The 26,791-nt window shown below is 35.2% G+C and overlaps 2 protein-coding genes across 3 annotated transcripts in view; one reads left to right on the top strand and one right to left on the bottom strand.

The window, feature by feature from the left end:
* Positions 1 to 2,743: 2,743 nt before the first annotated feature.
* The window catches only part of LOC119075331 (6-phosphofructo-2-kinase/fructose-2,6-bisphosphatase-like), a 61,033-nt gene continuing 36,985 nt past the window's right edge, over positions 2,744 to 26,791 (top strand). The window contains exon 1 of the mRNA XM_037181758.1: positions 2,744 to 4,455. Coding sequence (XP_037037653.1) covers positions 4,359 to 4,455 — 97 coding nt within the window. The 5' untranslated portion in view covers positions 2,744 to 4,358. The remainder of the gene's footprint in view (positions 4,456 to 26,791) is intronic.
* Positions 17,602 to 26,791, bottom strand: part of LOC119075334 (alpha-N-acetylgalactosaminidase) — a 40,395-nt gene continuing 31,205 nt past the window's right edge. For both annotated transcript variants that reach the window (XM_037181764.1, XM_037181762.1), the window contains exons 3-7: positions 19,028 to 19,202; positions 18,696 to 18,965; positions 18,472 to 18,633; positions 17,975 to 18,410; positions 17,602 to 17,909 (exon numbers count right to left, since the gene is read on the bottom strand). In XM_037181764.1, coding sequence (XP_037037659.1) covers positions 17,824 to 17,909; positions 17,975 to 18,410; positions 18,472 to 18,633; positions 18,696 to 18,965; positions 19,028 to 19,202 — 1,129 coding nt within the window. In that variant the 3' untranslated portion in view covers positions 17,602 to 17,823. The remainder of the gene's footprint in view (positions 17,910 to 17,974; positions 18,411 to 18,471; positions 18,634 to 18,695; positions 18,966 to 19,027; positions 19,203 to 26,791) is intronic.

The following is a 26,791-nucleotide window of genomic DNA, read 5'->3' as shown; positions in this document are numbered from 1 at the left end:
GTGGGTGACAGACATAGACAGTGCTTTAGTTATAGGCCTATTTTCGTAAAATTGATTCTTGAAATTCATGAAATTCTAACAGATTCTCGAAATTTTCGTAAAAATACCTGAAAATAGGCCTTTTTGCTGGATGGGCTATGTTTGTGAATTTGTGTGCGAGTATTCGATTTTCTGTATTATTTTCTGACTAATCAATTTTCCAACACAAACAGACTAATTCAGTGAATTTTGTTTCACGCACCATCACTTGTATTTATCAAAACATTTTCAATAGATACGAAATCTTTTACTTCATTAGTTTTAGCATTCTGATGTATAAAGACAAAATAACAAAAGCTCATATCTTATTTGGTCGTTCTGACGATAACAGATGACTCATAAGAAAATTTGAGACAGTGTAGTACTCGCTACCAATACGACCCTTCAGAGAAATCTGGAAATGACCCTTAAAATTCGAAAAATGCATTTTTTTATACAAAAAATCTTCCGGGAATCGCCAGACCCAGCACAGACTTTTGCTTGTAAGGCGTTTTACCATTTTTCATACAAATGTCATCCAAATTTTCCCGCTTTTACTCAAAATTTTCACTATTTTCCAGAAAATTGTTTTAGGGAAAAAATGGGAAAAATTAGAAAATTTGGGAAAATATTGGAACAATAGGGAAAATGTTTTCCCAAATATAATCCCTGCACCCTGCTTAAAATTAAAAAAAAAGTTTTTTCACTCGGGAAATGAGTCATTACTTCATTGAGATGAACGTTAAACCTCATTACATGAGTAATAATGAGCAATCTCTTTCGTGATAAAAGCGAACTCACAACTTGTGACACAAGAGTGTCTTTCAGTATCTGTCTTTATAAGTGTAGAGTTAGTATATCGGAGCCGAAGACGAGGTATATAACTACACTTTTCGGAAAACAGTTACTAGAGCCGAGACCGGAGCAAATTGCACAAAAATACACAAGTGAGATTGTGAGTATCATAAAGTTTCTTTTTCGAAGACGTGAAGAAGGTAGCAGCATTGAATGTATTCTAGCTTACTGCCTCTCGATTTGCACATCGGAAAATGAACCAAAATTAGTCTATTAAGAGGGATTCTTTTGAAAAACAGCCTACCGAAATCGGACGCATTTCGCAGTGGACTTTTTTATGTGTGCCTAGAAAGGTATTCGACCCTAGGAGCCAAAACCACTTTCTAAAAAATTCTTCGAAGTTTGTGTGGTGATCAAAAACCGAAAACTTGCACTTTTCTTACAAAAATGTCTCCAGTTACACGAGCCGTACAGGGTTGTGTGGGATGTCATTAGAAAGGTAATCACATGTACTATTGAGCCGAATAGAGACTTATTGTGTTTAAAATTCATTGAAACTGAAATATGTGCAGTTGATGTTTTCAACTGAAGACTTACACTGTTCTTACTGAAATTTCTCGAGGTACACAAAACGTACATGGTCGTGTGAGGTATCATTTGACAGGTAATTTAATGTGCTTTTGAGCCAAATAGGGTCTTATGAAGTTTGGATGCTTTGTATGCTATCCAAACCACATAAGACCTTATTTGGCCCGAAACCACCGAAAGCCCGAAATTACCTGTCAAATGACACCCTACACGACCACGTACGTTTTGTGTACCTCGAGAAATTTCAGTAAGAACAGTGTAAGTCTTCAGTTGAAAACATCAACTGCACATATTTCAGTGTCAATGAATTTTAAACCCAATAAGTCCCTATTCGGCTCAATAGTACGTGTGATTACCTTTCTAATGACACCCCACACGACCCTGTACGGCTCGCGGAACTGGAGAAATTTTTGTAAGAAAAGTGCAAGTTTTGGATTTTTGATCACCTTTCACCAGCCACACAAACTTCGAAGAATTTTTTTGAAAGTGGTTTTGGCTTCTAGGCACATATAAAAAAGTCCACTGCGAAATGCGTCCGATTTCGGTAGACTGTTTTTCAAAACAATCCCTCTAAGTAATGGACAATTTTGACTAGGGGCAAGTTGCTATGTAATGGACAACTTTCGCGAGAGGCAGGTAGGAAAACTCATTTCCCGGAGACTTAATGCGCTAAATATGTTACATAATTATTGGAAATTTTCGCACTCGCCTCGAGCTGCAAACACCACCCTCGACTAAATAAGAAGTTCCAAACAACGACGTAAATAATGACTATTTTTGGTCGCCCGTTTACAAATTACTATTACATAGCTAGGGATAAAAACATGAAAAGTAGAGTGAATTTGGTTGATCCAAGGCGTAACCGAGGTTAATAAAGACACATGTAGCATGTAAAGTCTTCATTGATAGTAGTAACAGAACTTTCTCGCATTCAACTAATTGACTTACTCGTTCATACTCTTGTAATATTGATGTATGTGGGAGTCGTTGATTGCGTTTCAAAATTCTAAAAGTTTCCATTCAGATGACTGAAACAGTCATTAATTAATATATTCAACGAATACACACAAAAAACCATGCAATGAATGAAAATAGGTCAACTATCCATTTATTTAGCCCTACGTAATGCATACAACATTACCATTGTTACGTATACAGACAATGTATGTATACGAAATGAAAACGCTGCTTTTGTAACGTCAACATAAGATCTTATTGCATAAAATTTCAGAACGCATGCTCGGAATGAATTCCTGGTCGTCTCTCCCGTCTCATTCAATATTCGTCTCCGTCATTCATTATTACGATTCTTTTGTGGAAATATTTTTAGTAGAGCATTTCAGTATATAAAGAGACTAAACATCAGAGAAGAACGAAACGATTCTTTTTTCCTCGACAGAATTCATCGGAATTGCAAAGTGTTACTAAAAGTGTAACATTTACACAAAATGTTTTATTGAAAATTTATGAGTAAAAAAACCGGATTGCCAAGAGACACACGCATTAATTTAATTAAGAAAAAAGACAACAAAAAAAGCGAAGAAAATAAAAAAAAAAGAAATAAACAAGCGAGCAGTGTATATACATATCTGAAAAACGCACACTCCAACCCAACGTTGACTGGTTCGCAGCTGATTAAAGTGTGTTGTGTGTGGTGTTTCTGTAAAAAAAATCATTTTTTTTCGTTGAACTAACATTGCAAAGCTCATTCAAAGTTGTTGGTGTCTTTTTAAAATAAATACACGAAACAGCTCTTGTCACTCGATTAGTACGCTTCTGACGGTTCAAGTGAATGAATTAGTAAATTTTTTCAATATATAAAGAAATCGGAACAAAGTCAATTCAAACAGAGAGAGCATCACTGAATGCTAAATCAAAATACGAAAGATACGAAATCAAAACAATCAGCCGTTTCCTTCATAACGATATAGTTTATGAGTGTGGAAAATTGAAATTCAATTTTCCAGTGTAAGTCCTTTTATCAGTGATTCAACACGTCCAATCGGTAAAGGAAAAAAATCGAAAAAGAAAATTTTTGTCAGTGTGAAAATTCGCAGCTATTTTTGTAAGCTGGCTGACATTATTCAAGTGTTTTCCGAACATTTTCATTTCGATGTGTACGTCTCGTTGCCGTTCTGTGTAGCTGTTCGTGTTATGAAGGACATTCAAAGTTTTATACGACACACATCCTCCGATCATTTCTGCGAACAATTTGCTTTTGTTTACAAGAATCTTGTTTTCATTTAAGAAAAAGTTGAAAGTTTTTTTCCTTTTAATTTCATTTGGAAATACGCAAAATATCCACACAAAACTTTTCCATATTTTATTGTGTTGATCTACCAATTTCCAACTAAAAAAAATTAATAAAAATTTGTGTGTACGCTGCCGCTGCTCTACATTACAGCACTAGCGCTCTCTGACAACGACGAACGATAAAAACGAATTTTCGGTTTTTCATTTAATGTGTATAAATTAGTGAGCGATAAGACAATTTTTGTTATTCCTTCAATTGCTCTGTAACGTGTTGTGTGTTGTGAAATTCAATTTTTTTTTCTATTTCATCGTTTTTTTTTGTTTAACTTCGTATATCAACTTTGATCTTGAGATATTGAAGCATTGAAACTATATCAGAGAGAGATACTTGTCGTACATACAAAATACAAAATCAAATATTTGTGGTGAGTCTGTCGGTGTTTATAGAACCTACCATAATAACAACGTAGTGTCGACTTATTACACAATATTGAGTGCAATTATAACTTCAGTGCATCAGCTGTAAAACACACAGCTCATTGTAGTCCGTAGGAGTGTTAAGTGTATTTTGGCAATTATCCCAAAGTAAGGTCATTCACCTAAATTATTTACATTGTAAATTGGTCCCATTGGTGCTCGAAAAGACGGCATAGAATCGTCATTTGGATAAAATAATATTTTTTTTACAAAAAAACGAAAATTTGATGTTTGTGAATTGCAACAACAAAACAGTCATGGCACCGATTGTTATGAATGCGTCCAATGGACTAGCGGAAAATGGCAAATTTTCATCGACACAAAGTAAGTTTTGAAAATTATGGAATTTCTTTATGATTTTATTGTACTGTATTCTGCAGTAGTCAGAGTAGTTGATGACCGATTTGGAATTAATCAGAGAGTTGTGTGTCTCAGTGGTTAAATATTCGGAAAATGATTTGAACTTTTTTTGTTGTCTTTTAAGTTCTTCGTAGAGATGCGTTGGACAAGATTCTCAAATTTGTTTATCTCCGAAGTGATTTCGGCCGCGTCATTCACAATAGTTGACAAAATGACACATTTTGTATAAGGAAAATGTCACTTTGTGGGTTATTCTGAATGACACGGCGCGAAATTCCTCAACACCGTGATTTCCGGTGAATGTTTTCTATTTTCTATAATACAATCTTCTAGTCGCTGTCGTTTTTAAAAGATTAACATCAAACAACAGATATTTGATAAAAAAATCTTGTACTTCATCAATTTCAACATTAATTTCTGCTATTGTTATATAGAAGAAACGAGACTAAACTAAACGTCGAGCTCACGCTTTTTAACACGTAGGGCATAATGCTCGAGCAGGTACTTTAGGCACACCAGAAAGTGCAAAGGGAGTCGAGGAATATTTAGAAATTTAGAAATTTTTAGAAATTTATTTGGAGGTATTCCTCGACTCCCTTAGCACTTTCCGGTGTTCCTAAAGTTGACAAGTCGCACGGCAACGTGATAATGTTACGTAGCAAAACTATGTTGAAATTGATGAAATACAAGATTTTTCATCGAATATTTGCTTTAAACAGATGAAGTAATAGATTGATTGTAGTAACAGATGAGTAGTCGCTTTTACTGGAATTGAGGGTTAATGGGGCCGTAATATGTGTAGGAAAATTCGTAGTGACTATTCGCCAGTAGTGGAGGATGGTATTTACTTTCAAAATTCGAATGTTGAACTTGTCCCACCTGGCGTGGGATTCAAACCTTGACTTTATGATGCTTAACAGGTATGTAACGATATCAGTCTATTTAATGACTGTTCATGCTTCATAAGACCTATCAGTAAAGACTAAAGTTTTAAGAAACAACTTTGTCCTTGCACAACATTTATCCGATTTAACTTCAAATAACAAAAATTTGTAGAACCAAAACTAGCTCTCACCAATTAGCACCCAACCCTGTTTGAAAAGACTAAAACAAAATTTCCCAACGACTCGAATAGCCTGTATACTCGGCAGGTTTAAATGTTAAAAATTGCATAAGTTTCGAAAACGTTAAGCTGTCCGATTTTGTATACAAAACAAAAGTTTCATTTTTAGCATCATCGCCGTGACAAAGCGCATTTTTAAAAATTTTTGAAGCTCAATCCACATTGTCCATACAGGTGAAATGTGTAACTTCAACAGTTTAAACAAAAAAAAAGTGTGAAATAAATTCTGCTATGCAGTGTCCTATTACGAACCCAAACAAAATGAAGCGATCGGCGTCGAATTCAATTTTAAATTCAAAATATTTTGTCATTCCTGCGAAATGTTTTTTCCAGTGCCGGTACACTCTAATTGGCCTGGTTTCGTTTTCATAGTTTTTTCGTTTCTTTATTTTTATTTTTAATCGGAACGACATCCACTTAAATGTAGAGAGACTGAAATTTAAACTTCTCTCGTTTACTTTTGCAGTTTCTTTGTTCACACATTCCAGAGTGTTTCTGTGATATTAAGCTAGGATGGGTGGTTACACGAATCTCCGGACATGTACCAGTTGTCGGACACCTATTGTATAGGAAAACATACCAGCTGGTTCGCTTAGCCGAAGTGTGCTTCGACACAGAAAGGACTGATTGTCTGGAGTCAGAGCCTATTTTCGAGAAAATATTTCTTGAAAATATTTCTCGAGAAATTCCTGAACTCATCTGAAGAAACTTCGAGAAAATTCATTATCTCAAAAATACGCTCTGCTGAAAGTGGTACATGAAATTGAGGACATAAAAGCGAGGAAAATCTTTGGGAGGATAGGATTTCCTCACTTGTCTATTTATTTTCACTCTGCGAATTCTGTGATTTCTTTCCGATTTTATCTGAGTTTCCAAGACGGTCTATAATCTTTGTTTAGTTCCGGAACGTTCGTGACGCTTCAAATTCGTCACCGAAAATAACGAAAATTTCGAGTGAAAATAATCCCAACTCAATCTAAACAAATGCGCAGTCCAAAGTCCAATTTTCACGTTGTTTTCCGCTGATCACAATCACAACAAAATTCAATCGAAATAAATTGACTTGACGAACAAAAAAAAAGCTTTCCCATTTCGTTGTTGTTTGTAAACAACATGGACATTGGACGGTGGTGCTGTGTAGGTTTAGTTATAAATTTTTGCTGATTAGTTGCATCATTAACATTTCAATGTTTTACTAACTTTTACTGGCAAAAAAATCGGTTATCGGTCTCTCAGCCGTCCATGTTGTAGTTGTATAGTCTCTGGTACGAGAAGACCTTACTATTCTGTCAGGGTTATAAGATAAGAGAATGAAAACGAATATTTAAACAAAAAAATTGTTCAGAAATAAGCGCCTTTAACCTGTCCAGTCCAGCTTTTTACCAATTCTCTTTCGTAAGACGTTTAAATTTACGACCACAAATTCCTTGACCAAACGGGTATACCTTTTTCATACTACAGCTGTGAGAGCTGGAACTCTCAACAAAAAACAGACTCATAATATAAACAGCACTCGGCTTCACAATAAATTTATTTTCTTTTCGGTTCGTTTAAAAATGCGAATTTTTGATCATCCTATCATCAAGCCGCATTTCGAAGGTGTGTTCGTTCCGAAAATAGCTCTCGTATCTTTTCAAAATTTTATCGTAAAATTTCGGTTGAATGTTTAGTTGATATGCAAATTTACGTTCAGCACAGACTGAGGTCAAATAATAATAACAGAAAGAAGAGCCGGCTTGTTTTTTTTTCCTGTCTCTCGACTCTCGCACTCGAAGAAACTCATTTATTTTTCTCGACTGTGAGTTGAAAAATTAAATGAAATTCTTATCTTGTTGTCACGATAATAATTATAGATTTTGTGAAAGCACTCCGGTCTGATTGTGGAACAATTTGGAATCGGCATTAATTCCCCCCAAATGTGATAACATTTATGATTGAATATATTCGGTAGATATGTGGACGCTGTCGCGCAACTTTTAATTTAGTTGTGCAAATTATGGTAAAATGTTTGTCGATAACATTTTCGCAATTCACTTCAATGAATTCAACTAAATTAATGAAAGCACTCACGTGTTACGTAGTCTGACCGAGATAGCGCGCGCGTTAAGTGGCATCGGATGACGACCGAAAAACAATCATTTTTCGAAGACAAATAAAATTGAAATTGGAAAAACAGCTAAATCAATTGACTAATGAGACTGTTTGTGTGCGATTGACATTGTTCAACTCTATTGGAAGTTTTCAGAAATTCACTTTAAATAGTTTAAAATCAAACATTGGCTCTAATTTTCCTACCATCACGAATGTTAGTTTAGCTAGAAAAAATCGATGTCCCCTGTTGCTAGGAGTCTAGACCAATCCATATTATCTGAACAACTTTGTTTGTTTGGTTAATTCAATCGACAATATGATTTGTGAGCCGCTTTTACTGATTTAATGAGCAGTTCGTCGAAAGCTTTTAGATTGATAAAAAATATTTTAATTTGTTTTCTACCCATAATGGGGACTGGAAAGTTAATTTAATTGGTCGTAATTCTTGTTTGGAAATCAATATGTTTCCTTGAAAAGGATGAAGTACCTTTACTTGAATCGTATTCATGCAGCTGTGAAAAATATAGAAGACTCCACCGACTGACAGACTTTGGTTTTATATGATGATTGGTATGCAACAACGCTAATATGTAAATAGATAGATTAGAGTTGTGGGAGGTTTTGAGAAGCCCAGCTCAAATATCCTTCGTTCCCTTCTCACTGACTTTACTACTTCTATCAGGGAAATTTCGATAAAAAGTCGTTAAGGCACTTGTCACCTGATGATAGTAGATCCTCATTTTGGAGTTCATAATACCTAAAGGTGCGAAACATGATATTGTTGTAAAACGGACAATCCCTGAGGAAATGTAAATCAATCTCAGGTACCAAACCAGGTTCGGTGGACAGATCTATTCTGTGGAGATGACCGTTTAGCTTGCAGTGGTTCGAGATCATCTTATTTCCGATCTTCGAAGTTTAAGGAGTTCATTAATGGTCGAAATAGCTTAGTATGAATTACCAGGCGCACCGAGTTTGATTTTGGTCGCATGGAGAAAATTTTAATATGAACTAATTTGTGATAACAAACCCTCACCCGCTTAAAAAACTAATAAAAAATGGTTTTCACCTTCTTCAAAAGGAAGACTTTTGATGGATGATGCAAAAATAGGAAACTGCAGAACTCTTAAAGTATAAATGAATCTCTGATTCGAGCAAATAATTATTTAAAAACATTTAAAGGAAAAATGCAGCGCAAACGAAATTTTTGAATTCCTTGGTTTGTGCAGCCAACACTGTTGAACAGGGAATCTTCTGACCAGAAGTATCTATATTTCATCGGGCTGAAACTTTCTGGTGAAGAAGTTTCTTTCAGCGTAGCGGGAAGAACTGACCGGGAAATATCTAGATAGATCGGTATATTATGTGTGCAAACTTGAAGTTAGAATTTTGGCGTGGTAATTCAAACTTTCAAACTCGCTAATGGTGTCGCATTCTGCGTCTGTACTCAACAAACTCGGTTTTCGTCTTTAATGTTATTTTATTTTATTATAAAATTTTCTAGAAAATGGTGTGGTTTCCTCAACAATTGCCATTTGTGACGCAAATTTTGTTGGTAATTTATTCGTTAAATTTGTTGAGTTCAGTCGAAGCATTAATTGCACGGTTATTGGAGCCATAAGGGGAAGTCAAATTCTGTAAATATTTGAAAATCTTTTGGTTCGTAATTTAAAAATGAGTTACGGTATAAATTACGAACACGACAAATTTGATTATCAAATTATCAAGGAAAGTGAGTCAATTTAAAAACATATCCCACAGGGTCGAAAATAAATACATTATTGACAATTTTTTGAAGAATTTTTTTAAAAATTGACTCAATTTCCTTGATTAGCTGTAAATATGCTCCTCAGTTTTAGAAAAGCCGTTTCGCCATATAATACAGTGCAATTTCTGTGGTGGCAAATGTCGATGGCAGTGTCGCTACTTTTAGGAGCACTGTCGCCAATTGCCTACATGCTTGTCCCTTACTTTAGTCTTTGACTGGACGTGTTCTGTTAACACAGATATTTGATAAAATGTGCGAATGAATTTAAAAACCAGTTTTACAATATAAATAATTTAGATTAAAGAGCCTAGCTCTGTATTTTCTACTTTACATACTTACACAGTGTAAATTACACTATGTGCAGTGTATTTCTTAATTTCATCATGATTTTGATTTACTGAGTTACTTTATAAATTGTGTAAATAAGAATGCATATTTTGTGATGTGCGTATGGGGCATTGCCCTATACGAATTCTCTTGGTAGGCAGAACTGCTACCAATGCCTACGTAAACAGTTGCAAGTCGACACTTATTGAAATTGCAAACTTAGATAGAAGAATCACTAAAAAAATCCAGATGAAACGACTTTATTTGCAATGGGAGGGTTCTGATTCCGTTTCTAGCGAAATACAAACTTACTGGCACTGTATCCATCGACGACTCAGTAAATTATGGCAGCCTCTGGTATTTTATTCTGGGACGTTTATGTTTTAAAAACACTGCAAGATATCTAGATATCACTGTATTGTCGGTAAATCTTTTACTTCTATTGTTTGCACTAAATTTTAATATTTGATTGAAAATCTATTACTTCAGTCGTTTTAACATCCGTTCTGTTATATAAGAGAATACTTGCCAGGGATCATGACTTAGCATTACCGTCATAGACAAAAACAGATGACGGATACAATCATACGTCGATAGTAATTGTAGCGGTTTTCTGAGAATTAAAATTTGATGAAAAAACAACAATGAGTCCAAAGTCCACTGGTGACTTTTATATGCAAAATAACTAGTCGCTACATCTCAAAACCGACTTCAAAGGTACTTCACAAGCTTATGTACCCTTAAAGAGTAAAAAATTGGAATTTTTAATAAAAATTTTTACAAAGCTGGTATGGAGGAGACTATGATTCGCGCTTTTTATTAAATAAATCTTTGAATATTACCGCAATTAGAGCTCATTCGCAATTGAGTGAAATTTGATCGTGCGCTCCTGCGGTCACATTGAATGATTTTTCTCTTGGTTTTCGGTATTCACAAGTAAATAGTTGTGCGCCCGATGTGTGTAATTCAATTATAGCTCATTGCTCATATTTACTTTGTCTAAAAAACTGAATTTCTTGGAAACAATTTTCAGTTTTAACGTTGGAAAAGTTGCATTTATAAATAAAAATGGCTAGACCATATAGCTCAAACTTATAAATAAAATGTTTGTTATCTCTAACTACATGCCGGTCTAGAAAAAAGCTGATTGCTGTTACCAACTTCTACACTGTCTCTAAAATAGAAAATCGTTTGTACGGGACTTTTGCTATGAATTCTAGTATACGAATTCTTTGCACAGTCAATGTGCTGCTATCAACCGATCTGATATCAGTTGTTTATTACCTCAAATTGCAAATATAAAATTTTTATTGATTTACGTGTAGACGTCAGTGATGTCAACAATAACAGAAAAAAACTACACCTCATACGGGAGATAAATCGCTCGTCGATGATTGCGCTGATAAACAAACAATCTTGGTTGGAATCAATGGAAAAACTATTTGAAATGTTGTTGTTTTGACTCGTAATTCGTCGCTTTTTTGTTTATCATTCAACTGGAAATTATTTTCGAAATTGTAACATTGAATGGAATATTTTCTGCGTCGTGCTAGATTTAGATGAATTTCGTCTTTAAAATAATAAATTTATTGCCTGCTCCATGCGAAAGTTGACCGTTACATAGTAGTTTGCCCCCCGTGAAAATGGTCCATTACATGAAGAATATTTTCGGTTCATTTTACGTGAATTCCTTTGTGATATTCAACTTTTGCATTGGGCAACCGATATTGCGTTAGAACGATATTTTGGACGTTCAAAATATGATATTGCCGTTCAAGACACGATATTATCGTTCAAAAAGCGATATTACCGTTCATGATGATGTTAAGTCAATATTATTGACCGTGTAGAAATTTCGCCTCTTCTAGTTCTATACTTGTTGAAAAACACCTGCCAAAGCTTGTTGCTCAAAACACACATCTGAATTCGCTTTTATCACAAAATTGCTACCCAAATACGTAATGAATTACTTTCGCAGCATCCAAGGTTATCTGTAATATGATTACATAGTTCTATGTTGCAATGCTCTGTCGTTAAATTAGATTTGGGTAACTTGTACCAGCAATTTAATTTCTGAACAAAATTGCGACGTTGTTCGATAGAATAGCCACAAATTCATAGAGTCTACTGTCGTTATTCATACAAAAAGATTAATCTGAATTGGTACCCTTCTGTGGCGCGGCGTTAGAACGAACATTACCCTTGAGTATTTAATATACAAACAAACAATGTCTAGGCTCTTCCTATCAGTTAAAAACCTAGAACAAACAGTAATTGCACCATCTGAATCTGGTACTTATGTTCGTTGAGTAACTTTTTTATTCTTCGATACAAACTCTTTTACTTCATTTGTTTGAGAATAGTTTTGTCTATATAAGAGATCATTCTTCAATGACAGCTTATTACGTATTTTCGGTGTCGGTGTCGACAGCAGATGAATTGTCGTTTCTAAAAAATTCACTTTGACTACAGCTGATTTTCACCTTATAAAATGTCTTCATTGGCTAACTGACTGCTTATGCCTCATACACTTAATTCATAAAATCGATAAAAACCTAAAAATCTCGATTCTGAATCGGATGTACAAAGTTGCCTCCTTTTTTTCCCTTTCGAAACTTTTTGTCGTCATCGAACATAACCCGTTGATCTATCTGTCGTTCAAGGCTAATCTCATTATTGGTTTTAATTGAATTTTTCAGCGTGAAATTTACATCCTGGTTCAGATCATTAACTCACATTTAAATACCAAACCGTAACTGCATCCGATACGTGATAAGAAATCAAAAGAATTTTAAATTTCCTATAAAAGTCGATCTGAATGCACTTTACATGCTGTATGTGTATACAAACGAAAATATATTTGCGGTTCGATTGGGACTTTCAATATTTAAAAGTTTTTATTTTTACAATTACTCGTTTTCGTAAGTCACTTGCGCAATAGAATTGTTTTGTTGAATTTGTAAATTTTTGGAAACGTGTTATCAACCACACAATACACACACCTTCTTCTCGCACGAATTCTTTGTTCGGATGACGAAAATAGACCAATATCTTGTTGGTTTTTCATTCATTTATTTCGGCAAATGAAAAAATAAATATTTGATAACAAATTGAATGTTACATGCTGATTAGACAATTGTAAATAAAAAATGCGCCATTCGTTCAAGCTTATCGATGCATGCGCGAATTGTTTTTATCGAGTATCATAATGCCGAGGACATTGTGATATAATTTAAGGTCAATTGTAATGTCTTCAACATCCTAGCGAAAATGTAAGTCTCAAATTTTCGAAATGTGCGTAGTCTCCTGGTTTCAAAAGACCATAGATTTCTGGCCACAACCGAGGGCGACAACACTACTTCTGCTACTTCCTTTAACATATCACGAGATTAAGATGCAATCTTTTACTTTCCATTCTTGGTCCATTCCCGTAGCTCTCTAAACAGCGAATGGACCAATTTCGAATGCAGCAATCATATTGTTATAATTTTTAATGGATTGATACCAAATCTATTACTTCATTAAACATACATTTTGCTATATCTATAAGACCACATCACAAGAACTCATTGCTTAGCTTTTTTTTATATCAGTCGACAATAGATTACTCATGTATTCATCGGCGAGGTCATCAATGTCGGCATTCCCTTGCAACTCTACTTTCTGTACAAGTTAATTACTGATCTTTCTACTGCTGGAAATGTCCAATTAGCTGAAGAAATTAATCTCGTTCGATTGTTTGTTTGTTTATTAAATTTAATTAATTCAAATTTATGTGATCGTCCAAAGGTGATCGTTTAAGTGAATTCAAGGAAACAGGTATCCATATACTGGGTGTCTGTTAACACATTTAAATATTAATTTATTTTTAATACGACACATCGCTTAGGTATACCGTCCGTATAGAGGTTAATGTATAATATCCAGACGAGATTTATCGATCAATAAATTGCGAATGTATTCTACAATCATTGTAGCGGTCATACAATCACATTCATCCATTTCCATAACGATATTTACGGATATTGAGCTTAAAATCGAATTCTTAACTAAGAATAGGTGCAGATAATCGATTGCCGGAAGTGTGTGGAGAAGTAAAAGCCTCACCAGCACCATACACTTCCATGTCTATTGTCTAGTCTAACGTTACTCTCACTTTTTTTTGTTTAAATTAAAATTTTCACGGTCATATTCATATTAAAATGCTCTGTTGATGGAGGTCAAGTACTTGAATGGCGTTGTGATGTGTACCTTTAAAAATAGCTTTTTTCAGTAGAAATGATTAGAAATGATTAGTGTGATGCACGGGTCGAATTTTTGTGCCATTAATCCACATAAACGATTCGGTCTTCATATCAAAGCCTAAGTCATCTGCCATGACCCCAAGATACGGTTATAGTCTTTAGTCTCTATCATTTTCTGTTAGTCTGTACTTTGTAAGGATTTTTTTTTAATTGCAATTTTTATACACTCTTGGCTGATACACACTTCGTCGCGTTTGTACAACCGATAACGAGCGTACCGTAATGTCTAGTTCAGATTTTTTTTAAAGAACTTAGATAATTTGTGTAACCTTGCCAAATTGTCTACTGTGCGTATTTGGTTGTTCGTATTCGACTTTTGTTCTTGTACTTTGAACAATTATTGTACCGAAATTTCACTGTCAGTCACGTTTGATGACGCTGCTACTTTTGTTTAATTTGATAACTTTAGAACTCGCATGACTATTGTCGCAAATAAACTAGAATTTCGGTTGACTCATAACGAACTGTCTCCAATTTATGTATTTTGGTTTCTCATTGCTATGGCTTTAATAATTGAATTATGTCTAATTATCACCGCAGACCTAAATTCGTAGTAGAGTAAGTTGTAATGGACTCTGAAACACGCAATGATAATAATTAGTGATTTAGGCAGAAAATGTTGCCCTACGAGCCACACATCTGTAGTCTAAATTTAATCTGATGATTACATTCCAAAAATAAATGGAACTCAGCCCTCAGTCGATTGAAATATCTACCAAAACCTAGACCAAGACGTTTAACTGCTAATAGAAATAATTTTTATCGATTGCGCCATGATTAACTCAATTTCAAAACCAATGCTACAAATAAACCGCTTCCATATCCATCCTACGGATTTAGTATGAGTTTTCTTTCTAAAAACCGTGCATAACATCAGGCGATTTCACTTAATCTCCGATGGATCTCGTCAACATTTGTTAAGATTTTTCGCTATTTATGAGACAAAATGTTTGTATTATAGGTCTTAAAGGCGTAAAACTGTTTCTTGTTAACAGAATCCCCTTTTACACGGCCACACTTAGTCTGTGTTATGAGAACCTTGAACTGACAGTGCAAAACGAATTTCACTCATTACCCAAATTGAATACATTATGACCTTGAACTTCGTTCTTTATAAGCGAGATCAATTCCCATAACGAAATAATTATGGTCATTCGTCATAGAAAGAATGGTACTATTATCTAAACATTCAAGACTCACACAGAGAAAATCCCCTAAACAAACTTTTCAACAATATATTCCGTATCATTATTGAAGCGTTAAATCTGACACTTCTTTTGTTTATCGGATCACCTAATGTTCGACCCAACATCTTTTACATCATTAGATTTAACATTTCGCTGCATAATAAAGGAACGCAAACCAGAGTTTGATACCTATTTTGTTGTCGTTGTCGATAACAGATGATTAGAAAATTGTATTACCAGCATTTTCTCATCAATCGCTTGTTAGGTCCTAACTGGTCATATGAGGCAACTTGAAAAATCACAAGTGCGTGCGTCTTCAATAATTTTATTAATTTGTCTTTTCTCTACTTGATGGACCTTCTCCTACATTTCACAGCAGCACCTTTTGGTAGCCAGTGCTGCCCTGGTCGTTAGAACATTGTCTGTTGATAACTTTCGGGAAATTGTAACGTTTTCAGAATCTTCATGCATTCGAATGGAGTTGATTCTTTAAATTTTCTTGACTCAAAGTGATGGACTAGTGAAATTAGTGCATGTAACCATTTTTTTTTTGAAAGACAGTGCCGGTAATCTTTTGAGTAACTACTGTCTGAATTAGATGAATGGTCGATGTTGATCAGGCCAAGGATGAACCCTATTGAAAATATCCGGATTCAGAATACGGGAAGTATTATAAGAATTCGGTAGGAGCTATGAAACACTGTCTATCTTTGAGAAAAGTTTTCTGGTTTTTTCCAAATTTTCCTAAAGTTTCCAATTTTCGTAAATTCTTTAGAAATCGAGAAAATTCGAGAAAAACATTCCTAGATTTTACAAAATTTCCTTGATTATCTTAAGTTTTCTAATATTCGTGAAAATCAAGAAAATGAAAAAAACTTCGAGAAAGTGGTTCGATTTTCCAGAATTTTCTTGATTTTCGGACAATTTTCTAGACCTTTGGGAATTTTTCTCGATTTTCCTGATCTTTTTCGCAAAAAAAAACTCAAAGGTAGGCAGTGCTGTGAAATCTTAACACCTCACAGTCTATCTATAAGAACATGTTTTCTAAAATTTTCTTCAATTTTCTTTACAATTTTTGTTGAAAATTTTACAACTATTAAACGTAAAGCTTGTGCAGAATCAGCAACAGCTGAACATCTCCATCTGGTCGACAAAGACAATAGACAACGTCAGACTTTTTTGACGCTAAATGCCACACACTAACTAACAAGATGTAAGACTAAAGAATCAAATGCAGTGTAAGATGGAATAAAATCAATTCGAATTGGAATCAAAAATGGCGGACCATGTATCCATATTTCATAATTTTTTTTTTAATTTTTGTAAATTTCTTGCAAATAAATGGCAAATCTCAAATTAATGGACCTTAGAATTATGGCAATGAATTGATTTTTAAATTTCAAACAGCGATTGTTGATATATTCAGAGATGAAAAAGTGCCTGATATTGCTATGGCGTCATCTAACTCATTAATGTTGCCTTTATCGTCGGCATTTGCCATTACCGTACGGATTTAGCGTTAGCGTTAGTGTGTGGCATTTAGCGTTAAAAAAATCTGACGTTCTCTAATACCTTTGTATCGAAAACAATTCAAAGGCCAGCTACTCTACATGCAGTGCATACATACGTTAAAGTCATCTATGTGCGCATACAACACGTATGACTCTAGTAAACTCGTTTAGTTGTTTAGAATGTGTATATTACAAAAGTAGAGAGTGTTTGTTGATCAGCTGGTGAAGTTCAGCTGTTGTTGATTCTGCACAAGCTTTACGTTTAATAATTGTAGAAAATTAAGGAAAATTAAAGAAACTCTTCTAAAAGGTAGGCACTGTAACACCGGGATAAGTTGAGTAACTACCAGCTGAATTTGATGAATGTTTTATTGTTCGACGCAGCTTAGGTTTGAAAAATTAAGAAGTCAGGTAAAGTGGACCTGCGGAACCAATAGGTCTCAAACACAGTATCTGCGTAGCTCCTGTAGCTGCTGAATGACTTACAGCCATGAAAAGAGCTAAGTCTTTCAAAATCTTAGTAGTGGAAGATGCCATCGCATATTTTCAAAATTGTATGTCGTATCGTACGAAGACAAACTATGCATTTTAAGGGCCGAAACTAGGACTTGGATGTAAGAGTTGAACCTCAGACCTCTCAACTTCTGAAACTTAAATGAGTATGAGACATCTGAATTGTACCGTTTTCCATTGTATTGTTCTGTGTGGTTGATCCATCCATTCTGGAGGTGGGTGATTGTATAATCGTTCGAATCAATTGAAGGAAATGAAGACAATTTGTGCGTGAGATTTTTTTTGTATGTTTTTTTATTTAGTTTTCTTTAAGGGTAACAAACAAAATCACTCCTTTGCTTACACTTTACTTAGATGGGGCTGGCACATTACTCAATTCATGTTTGAAAATTACAAAATGTTTTTCGTCGTGTGGGATTTGCAGATTTTCTTTTTCTTCTTTGTATAAAAACGATTGACTTTCACATAAGTTTCCCTATAAATTAGACTTACACAAAAACGAATCTACCTACTTAACGTGATAATAATTTAGTGGGTTGTACGTCGTTCTGGTTATACGCTCGGGTTGAACGTGAGCACTTAATATAACCACACCTGAAATAGACAGCACAAATTTGTGAGTCATTCAATTCTCGTCATTTTCAATCAAACAATTTTACCTGAAGGATTCACTTTAACCTTGATTTTCGTGTTCGGGCTCAATATTCCATAATTGACATCTTCGTACAAGTCCTCAACCCGGTATCCGGTCGGCGACTGTAATCCCAATTCACGCAGTGTAACGGCCACATCGGAAGGTGTTCCATCCGTTCGTCGATTGACAAATGCAACGGCATACGAGTAATACGTTTGGTAGATCGGTGTTATTGGTCGCGACCAGATTTCGATGCCCTTGTGTTTGTAGATGCGACGCCCTTGAATGCCCAACGGATCCTGATCGACGGCAATGATTTTCTGGTTCTGTAGAATGGCCTTGAATTCGGGACGAATTGTACGCAGATCGACAGACATGAGCAATGGGGCTGCCATTATTGCCCACAGTGCGAATTGGGTTTTCGATTGTTCGTAGCTGAGACCGAAATTTCCGATGATCAACTGCAAGTAACGGATCGTTAAAAGAATGCGGGACAGGTTGGTAACAATTAGTCAATCTTACCATGTCTGGATCGTTCCAATGGCCAGGGCCAGCATTCGGTACGATAGCATCTTGATTGTTTCCATAATAGTCAATGATTGTTTCGAGTGATGCCCACGAGTCCTGAATGTCATCGTAATTCCTCCACAAATTGCAATGCTCGATGATCGACGAAAAGTTCGGCTAAAATAGAAACTCAATCAAAATCCATTGCTACCACCCAACTGAGCTGGTAAATTAGTTACACTTATTCCAGCATATATCTGATAGACTGGCCAACTGCACGAATATATCATCTGTCTTCCGGTACTGTTCAAATGTCGTCCAAATTCGGGATAGCCCTGGTCCATATCCAACGGCAACGAATAGCAACCGTCCAGCTTAACATAATCCACATTCCAATCAGCAAACTGTTGAGCGTCCGACCTTCCATATCCGATGATACCTGGATAGCCAGCACACGTATAATTACCGTAGTCCTCATAGATGCCAAATTTAAGTCCCTTGGAATGGACCTAGAATGATTTAATGTCATGTATAAGATCGAATGCTGTCAATATGGTGGGTAATGTATTACATAGTCCGACAATGATCTCATTCCACGAGGAAATCGTTTGCGATCGGCGACGAGTTGACCTTGAGGACCTCTAGACTTTTCCAGCCAGCAATCATCGACGTTGATGTATTCGTATCCGAGTGCTGCGTAGCCTTCGCTTACTACCAAATCAGCCATTGTTCTGAAGAGATTTTCACTGAAAATAGGATGAAAAATTGGTGTGAATTTCAAGTCTAATGGAAGATTTTATTGAGAATGGTTGTACCGCAGGTCTATTTTTGAGGACACATTTTTTCCTTAATTTTAAAATATTTTTGTAAAAATTTGTAAAAATGTAAAAAATCTGAAAATTTTATGAAAATTTAGGATCAGTTGGGAAAACATTTTTTCAAGATTAGGCCCTTTGAGGTGAGGTAATGACAGACAAACTAAATTTCTTTCAACCTCTACTCAATCAGTAGATGTTAATCTGCTACATATAATACGGCAAGCATCATATCAACAGTAATATTATCGGATCTATTACTTCCATCGGTTCATTTCAAATCTTGTACTTCAATTTTGTGAACATGCCTTTTACTATAAAATGGACCATATTACCCAGAGCTTGTCATTATCTTTGCCGTCCTTATCGATAACAGATGAATAAGCCGTATGTGACAGGCGAGTTATCACGATATTTTGACAAAATTGCTCAAATTTTTCAAAAAATTGCTCGAACTTTTGCGAATTTTCAAAAATTTGCTCGAATTTTTGAGATTTTTGAAAATTCGTGAAAATTTGCGGACTCAGTTTTACGATGACAGGCTCTGGTTCAACATAGTAAAAGCACTAAAATTGTCCTAAAAGACAATCGGTTATTCTTACAATTTCTTCACTACAATCGCAAACCATTTTGGTGAATTTCGGAAAAAGTTGCTCTCTTTTGACGATCATGAAACCACAAATCGATTACAAATTTTCACGACCAAAACCGTGCCACAGAATACGTTGTACGTAACGACTACGGTTTTTAACTTTCATTATCATAACTTAAATTACCATTGGTAAGCCCGTAAATGAGATGCAATTTTTTTTATCTAAATCCATTCGAATGCAAAACTTGAATTTCTACGCAAAATTAAACTCAAAATTTATTGCAAAATTGAAATTATTGAATGTTGTGGTGTGTATGCAATTGTAATAGATGCTTGGTTTGTTCAAGCGTTTTCATGTGGTTGTTGCTTTTTAAAATGTTAAGGTCACTAACAGTTTATTTTGCTGTTTGATACCGACTTGTTAGACTGGCACAACACCAACCATTTATCAGAAAATTATTAAGAATTTTACTCCGTTAGAATTTGAAGGATTACTCTATGATTAGTGCTAAGGCGTTGATCGGAACCAATTTCTGTTGCTTTTCAAATTGCCAGCAATCCATTACAGTGTCCCAATCTGATTACAAACATGCTAAAAGTTCACGGCGTGGTGGTTCTAAAGCAATGATTATCGTATACCAGTCAGTGTGCTAGCTTACAGCGTCATTACATAATTCAAAAATAACGAACAGATCTGTTGACTCAACTCTCATTTTACCGAAGAAAACCATTTCGTTCCACACATCAACCATAAATCATTACTTTTGGCGATTAATATTCGTACCGAATATGTTTTGTTTAGCTTAGCATTAAAAGCTGAAGGCCTCCATGATACGAAATCATTAAATGCATAAAACATGTTCAGATATATATTCGAATTGATGATGTACTGTGTGTAGCTAGCATCTACAGTACTTAGGCTTTAATTAAATTTCAGAAATTTCGTATAATTTGTTTGCCAATGATGATCATGATCACGATGGATAATATCTATGGCAAAATGTATGGCATCAGACTAACGCCGCAGCTAATTTCATGTATGCAAACAAAATTGAATTTAATATCAAAGTGCAACAAGTTGAATGGCATATAAGTGGGCATCATAATTAATGCGATTAGTGTGCGATGTGTACAATACAAAGCCCCAGTCTGTTTTGTTTTTCTTCCACCGACGACGTAACAAATGTATGATCTTTACCACAGATCTGCACATTAATAAATAATGAATTGAAGTTAGATCTACACTAAAACGCACCTACTTTTTAAATGTCTTCCAAAATGTATGGATACACTGAGACTGTAATACTCAACTAAGAAACAAACGAAACGGTTTTGTGGCGTTCACAAATTGTATTCATTAATTCATGGCGAAAAAAATTGGAAATCCCTGAAGCGATACTACACATTCGATCTATCTGTAATGTACGACACATAGACGTAAAATGTAGGAAATCACGAAATTTCAGTTATTGGTTCTGGTAGTGTGTATGGTTGCACTGAGATGAATACATAATTTGCAATTTGATTAATGAGCAAAGATAATGCTGGTCGCGTAGTACGGATTTCGAGGGTAAAAGATCATTTTGTGTATGTCAAAAGGCAAGGTAATGATTTTCGCTTGCAGTTGTCTGGAAAACTTTGCGCACCATTTTGTGCAACTGCACAAACTTTGAATTCATGATACATTAGAGCAATGTTCGAATTTTGTTGAGCAATTCCGGAATCTTTTGTTTTTAGCAATTTTTGTTTTTTTTTCTGATTTTTGTTTTTGTTTATCAGTCCTTCATCTGTTCGAACTAACACAAACACCATTATATTATCATCTCTCATGGGAGGTTTACTCTATAAGCAAAACAAAAAATCAAATGGTGTTATGGTGCTTTGGATAGGTCTAGGTATCCTGAACACACATCCATTGGTCCCAATGACGCCTATGGTTCTGTTGCATCCGCTTCACTTTTTTTTCACAGAAATTGGAACGGGACAGTTTTCCGTGCAGCATGCCTCTCGAGTGCCATCAAATAACCACTTCATAGGTCGCCATTTTACAATATCGAAGGAAGATAAGACTCCCATTTTTGTTTTCCTTGGATATTGAATTAACGATAGGTGAAAGAGTGCCGCACAAAAAGCTATTCCGTTCCCATAAAAAAAACTGTGAGGCGGATACAACAGAACCATACACGTAATTTGGACCAATGGATGTGTGTTTTGTGCCATGAAGAAAAACAATCTAGGACGTCAGAGTCATGAGCCACTTCCATTTTAAGTTAAATGAGAATTACATTGATGCTAGATTGAGGTCCTAGGTTCGTGATTTAGTATCAGAACCGAAAACTGTCCATAGGTTTTCGGATTCATAATTTACACGTGATAGATGTTGAGGAAATTCATCAGCAACCATATGTTCAGTGTAAAAACATTTCAGTGGTTATCTGTTCTACAGATGGACGATAAGTTTTAAGTGATAAAGAACACTACGGTGATGTGGAAATCAAGTTGAAATGACGGTTTCGCTATCTCAATTTCAAGAACCATATTGACCCTTGTCCTAAATTAGTAATACAGTGGACGTCAGTCAAATTAAGGCATGAATTTGCTTCAGCTATTTTTCAGCTGTTCCACTCATGCAATGCAAACAATACTGATCATCGGTGTTTAAACGATTACTTCACCAGTATAAAGTTGTATGAGCCAGTTTTGTTTGTCTATTAGCTGAAAAACAGGTTAAACAAATTCATGGCTAAATTTCACTGACGTCCACTGTATTACAAATCAAAAACAAAAATCGCCACATACGAAACAGCATGAGTTAACACAATGATAGAAAGGTGGAAGGCTCATTGAATGTATTGTTGTTGTATGGTTGGCCTTTCCCAACTGGGACTGCCTGGTTAGCCTAGCATAACCTATCATAATTTCTTAAGCAAAGGCTCCAAAGAATTCCGGATAACTTTACAGATACATCAAGGTTACGAATCGAGTCTGTTTTTTAGTTCGAATTTCAAATGGAGGTTTTCCCATCGTTTTCCCTCAACGTCCTAAAGAGCATCTAGCTACTCGATTTATCACTTAGACGTTTATTTAGCTGCTGTAAAGCCCTTGAAAGGCTGAATCTCAGAAAATTGTTATTTTGTTGTAAAGAGATTATTTGATGAATAAAGAAAAGAAAAAGAATCGAGTCTGTTACATCTTTTGAACGAAATCTTGTACTTCATAAGTTTTAACAAACATTTCAGTTATATAACACGGCATTAGCCAAGGATCATTGCTTATGTTGGTCGTCGCCGTTGATAGCAAATGATTACTGAATATGATTTGTTCTACTTCAGCACCGAACTCGGCAATTTTCTCTATTATAGTTGTGTGCTTTAAGTTACATGCTGTTGAGCAGTATACAGCTGTATCATGTGAATATCAAATTTAAAGTTCGATACTAGGTCCATGCAGTAGACAGCCTCTTTCGGCCATCCTGTGTCTTTCAGTGAAACAACAAGACCAGCAATAGTGCACGATTACATTGATTGCTCAAGAAATGCATTCAGGATTTCTGTCTATCTTTCACGACAAAACGAAAAATCCTACGCTACAAATGCCGATTAATGGTGGGTTGTCCAAACTGTTATGACCATGTAATTCTTTCAACTTTCATTTATTAATCGGATGATTAATTGACAGACAACACCCATCCAATTAACAACTGAATGAAGATGTAACCTGTAAACACATCATTTGTCAAAAAGTGTTTTGACAAAAAGCAGAGTTTAGCGGTACCTTACCTTACATCTTCACGATATATACGACGATACTTGATGCTGAGTTGTGAGACAGGCAAACAATTATATTAGCAAGAGACATCTTCATTTCTATACGGCTTGTTGAACTTATCAACGAAGCGTTTTATGTTTTTCCATTGCTAAACGTTTTTTTTTGTGTGTGCTGACTATGCAATATCATGACAACATCTCGAGGTCAATTATTTTCGGACTTTATCTCAACACGGTCATTCTTGTACACGGTTACACCATCGGATATAGTAATTTTTGTAATGCAACATAGCAAAACCACACGCACCCAATCACGATTAACCCTTTCACCTAATCTAAGAGAATATCTTGAAAATGTAAATGTACCAGCGAGACACTCCATTCGGTCCACCAATTATTGTATACTGTTTCACATTATGTCTGTGTACACTAACGCTCAACATCTTGGAGTGTAATAAAAATTGAATTCACTTTCTTACAAATAAAACCGAAATGAATTTAAAGCACAATTACCCGCCATAGTGGTAGAGCCATAGTCAAATTGTTTACAACAATATAAATGAGATTGGGTTCGTTCGTTCGGTTTTTTTGTTAAACAAATTTGTTGCTCTTTTTTTACGACCTAAACGAACTGATTAAAATCCAGGCACGCTTTTGACTTTCGATTGCAGCAACATTTTTTAACATCATCGCAAACAAAAATCTTTTATTTTTTTATTGAAAAAATATTCTGTTTTTGCCGGCTTTTGCTTTCATTAAATTAAATTGCTTATACAGATGTATGTTAGCCTGGCGGTCATGCAATGATTGTGTACGTGTGGAAATAATTTTACGGTGAAAAAAAAAGTTGTTAACTCTTGATCTCTGGAATAAAGAGCGCAACGATGATGGAATATGCACTGGCTTAAGATTGTGATTGTCGCGTTTGCGGAGGATGTAATTGGAAATTAGATGCAATAAAGCATCACCAGTTTACTGTAGCTGTAGATTGAACGTGCAATTTACTTTATGAATGGGATTTGCGATCGTCGTTACTTGTTAATGAGTCTTATGGTTAGCAATAGATATTAGGTCGAGAGCTCAATGGCACATTGGTTACGGATTGAAACCAATGCCATTGTAAGAGGAAAAATGGATTTTTTGTCTAGGTTTCTAGGTCCGAGTTCTGTTTCGGTTTTGGGTGGCAAAAGGGCACTTACAGGCGAGAGTGTTGGTCAGCTTAGATTGTACCGAAACGAAATTTGGTGTCAAAATTGAGGTGTTGTTGGTGAAGCAATAAATACAATTTTTGTTGAAAGTTCTATCGTTCTATGTGACAAACAAACCTGTCAGGCCCAACTGACTTTTTCAATAAAAATTTAATTTCACATGTTGCACACAAGACCTCTATTTTAACACCAATGTCGTAGTCTGACTATGTAACCTGAGTGAAATATATCCTAGGTTTACTGCTCGAGAGGCCCAGACCCGAACTGGTCCTATTAGGACGATGTTTTTATATTTTTTATGAACGAAGGGCCTTTCAAAAATGTATGTCACTCAGTGCTCGAAAGGCATTTAGGTGACCAGTCCACTCCCTAGACCCTCCTGGCTATTGATACCCAAATCGTCAGAGCGAAAAAAGATTCGTCTGTAGATTTCACACCGAGCTGCAGATATTTTTAGTAAATCATTACAGTCAGCCTAAAGAAAATTCTTTGAAAACTAGAAAAGTCTCAAAATCGAAGAAAATCCTCAACAAATCCTCAGAAAACTAAAAAGAATCTTTAGAGTTCCAAGAAAATCTTCAAACTCTTAAAGAAAGTGCTTGAAAACCCGGCAAAGACAGTATGGAAACTCCTCAGAAAATCAGTTAAAATCCTCAGAGGAATGTCTTTTTAAAAATCCTTTGTCAACTAAATTTAAAAATATCCGACCTTCGTTTCCAACCCTGCCCTCTTACTGTTAAGCATCTGATCTGGGCTCTCGGTCTACATATTTTGAAAGGTAATGCGAAACAAGGCTTCAAGTTTCTTTTCACTCAGGCTGGGAAATTTTACATTAAATTCAATTGGGAAAGTGTACAGAAATTCAAACGTAAGTATTGCACCAAATGCAATGAGTTCGATTAACACTCGACTGTGTGGTCTGCCGAGAAAGACCGAAGGTACACACTTCATCGTATTTTGAATTGAAAACCACATGCAGTGCATTTATCATATCCCTTTCTAATATGATCGAATGCAAAGCATTTCACACACAAAAATCTCTGTTAAAATGTTCGGAACAATCGACAAGAAAGTGTTACACATATACCACCGCGAATGAATGGTAATTTGATATGACTGCACAATCTGCGTGAATTAATGATTGGAACAAATGGCATAGCTGGGGCTATTCATTTAATAAAAGACCAGAACAATCAATTATACACCAATTTACCAGCACAACAAAGAAACAATAAAGCATTTAAGTGCGTTTGCTACACACTTCACATTGTGTTGCATCTTTGAGAATGAGTTTTGAAAAATTAGTCGAAAAATAAATTGTTTTGGTTTTTGGTTCGCGTAGGATTTAACACTTCAGCCAGGTGAATCTGATACAGAAAAAATGATGTAATTTAAAATGGTTCACTCTTCTTCTCTGTTGTATACATTAAAATTCCATTTTTTTATGGATTATGATCTTAATGAACTTAATGTTTTTGTTATGTTTTAACAGCATAAAGAAGGTAGCAAAGTGTGTCAAAGTCATCGTACACAATGCACACGAAGAGGAGAATATAATGCGAAGAACATGAATTGTTTCATGAATGAACTCAGTAAAATAATTATTTTTTATTTCTTTGCTTAATATTTATTGTAATTTAAGTGTTTCTCATCGAAAAAGATACGAATCTTTGTTTACAGTAAAGTGTGAAGAAAGGAGCGATCATTTTTAATATGTTAACGCCGTACAATGTACATACATATATAATCGACACTCACAGTATATATACAGCAACACAATGTGAATTGACGGTTCGAGAATTATTTTATTGTTAAGTAAGATTTTAAATAATTTTAGGAGTAATTTTTCAAGTATAGTAGGTACATATGCGCGGCTTGTTTCGCTATGTTGTGAATGTAATAAACTTTGCCGACCGTTAATAATAATATTGCAGGCCACTTAATTCGTAAATT

The sequence above is a fragment of the Bradysia coprophila genome, unplaced genomic scaffold, assembly GCF_014529535.1.
Source record: "Bradysia coprophila strain Holo2 unplaced genomic scaffold, BU_Bcop_v1 contig_200, whole genome shotgun sequence".
Lineage (NCBI taxonomy): Eukaryota > Metazoa > Arthropoda > Insecta > Diptera > Sciaridae > Bradysia > Bradysia coprophila.
Note: the sequence above shows the minus strand (reverse complement) of the source record. Positions and strands in the feature narration are given on the sequence as shown.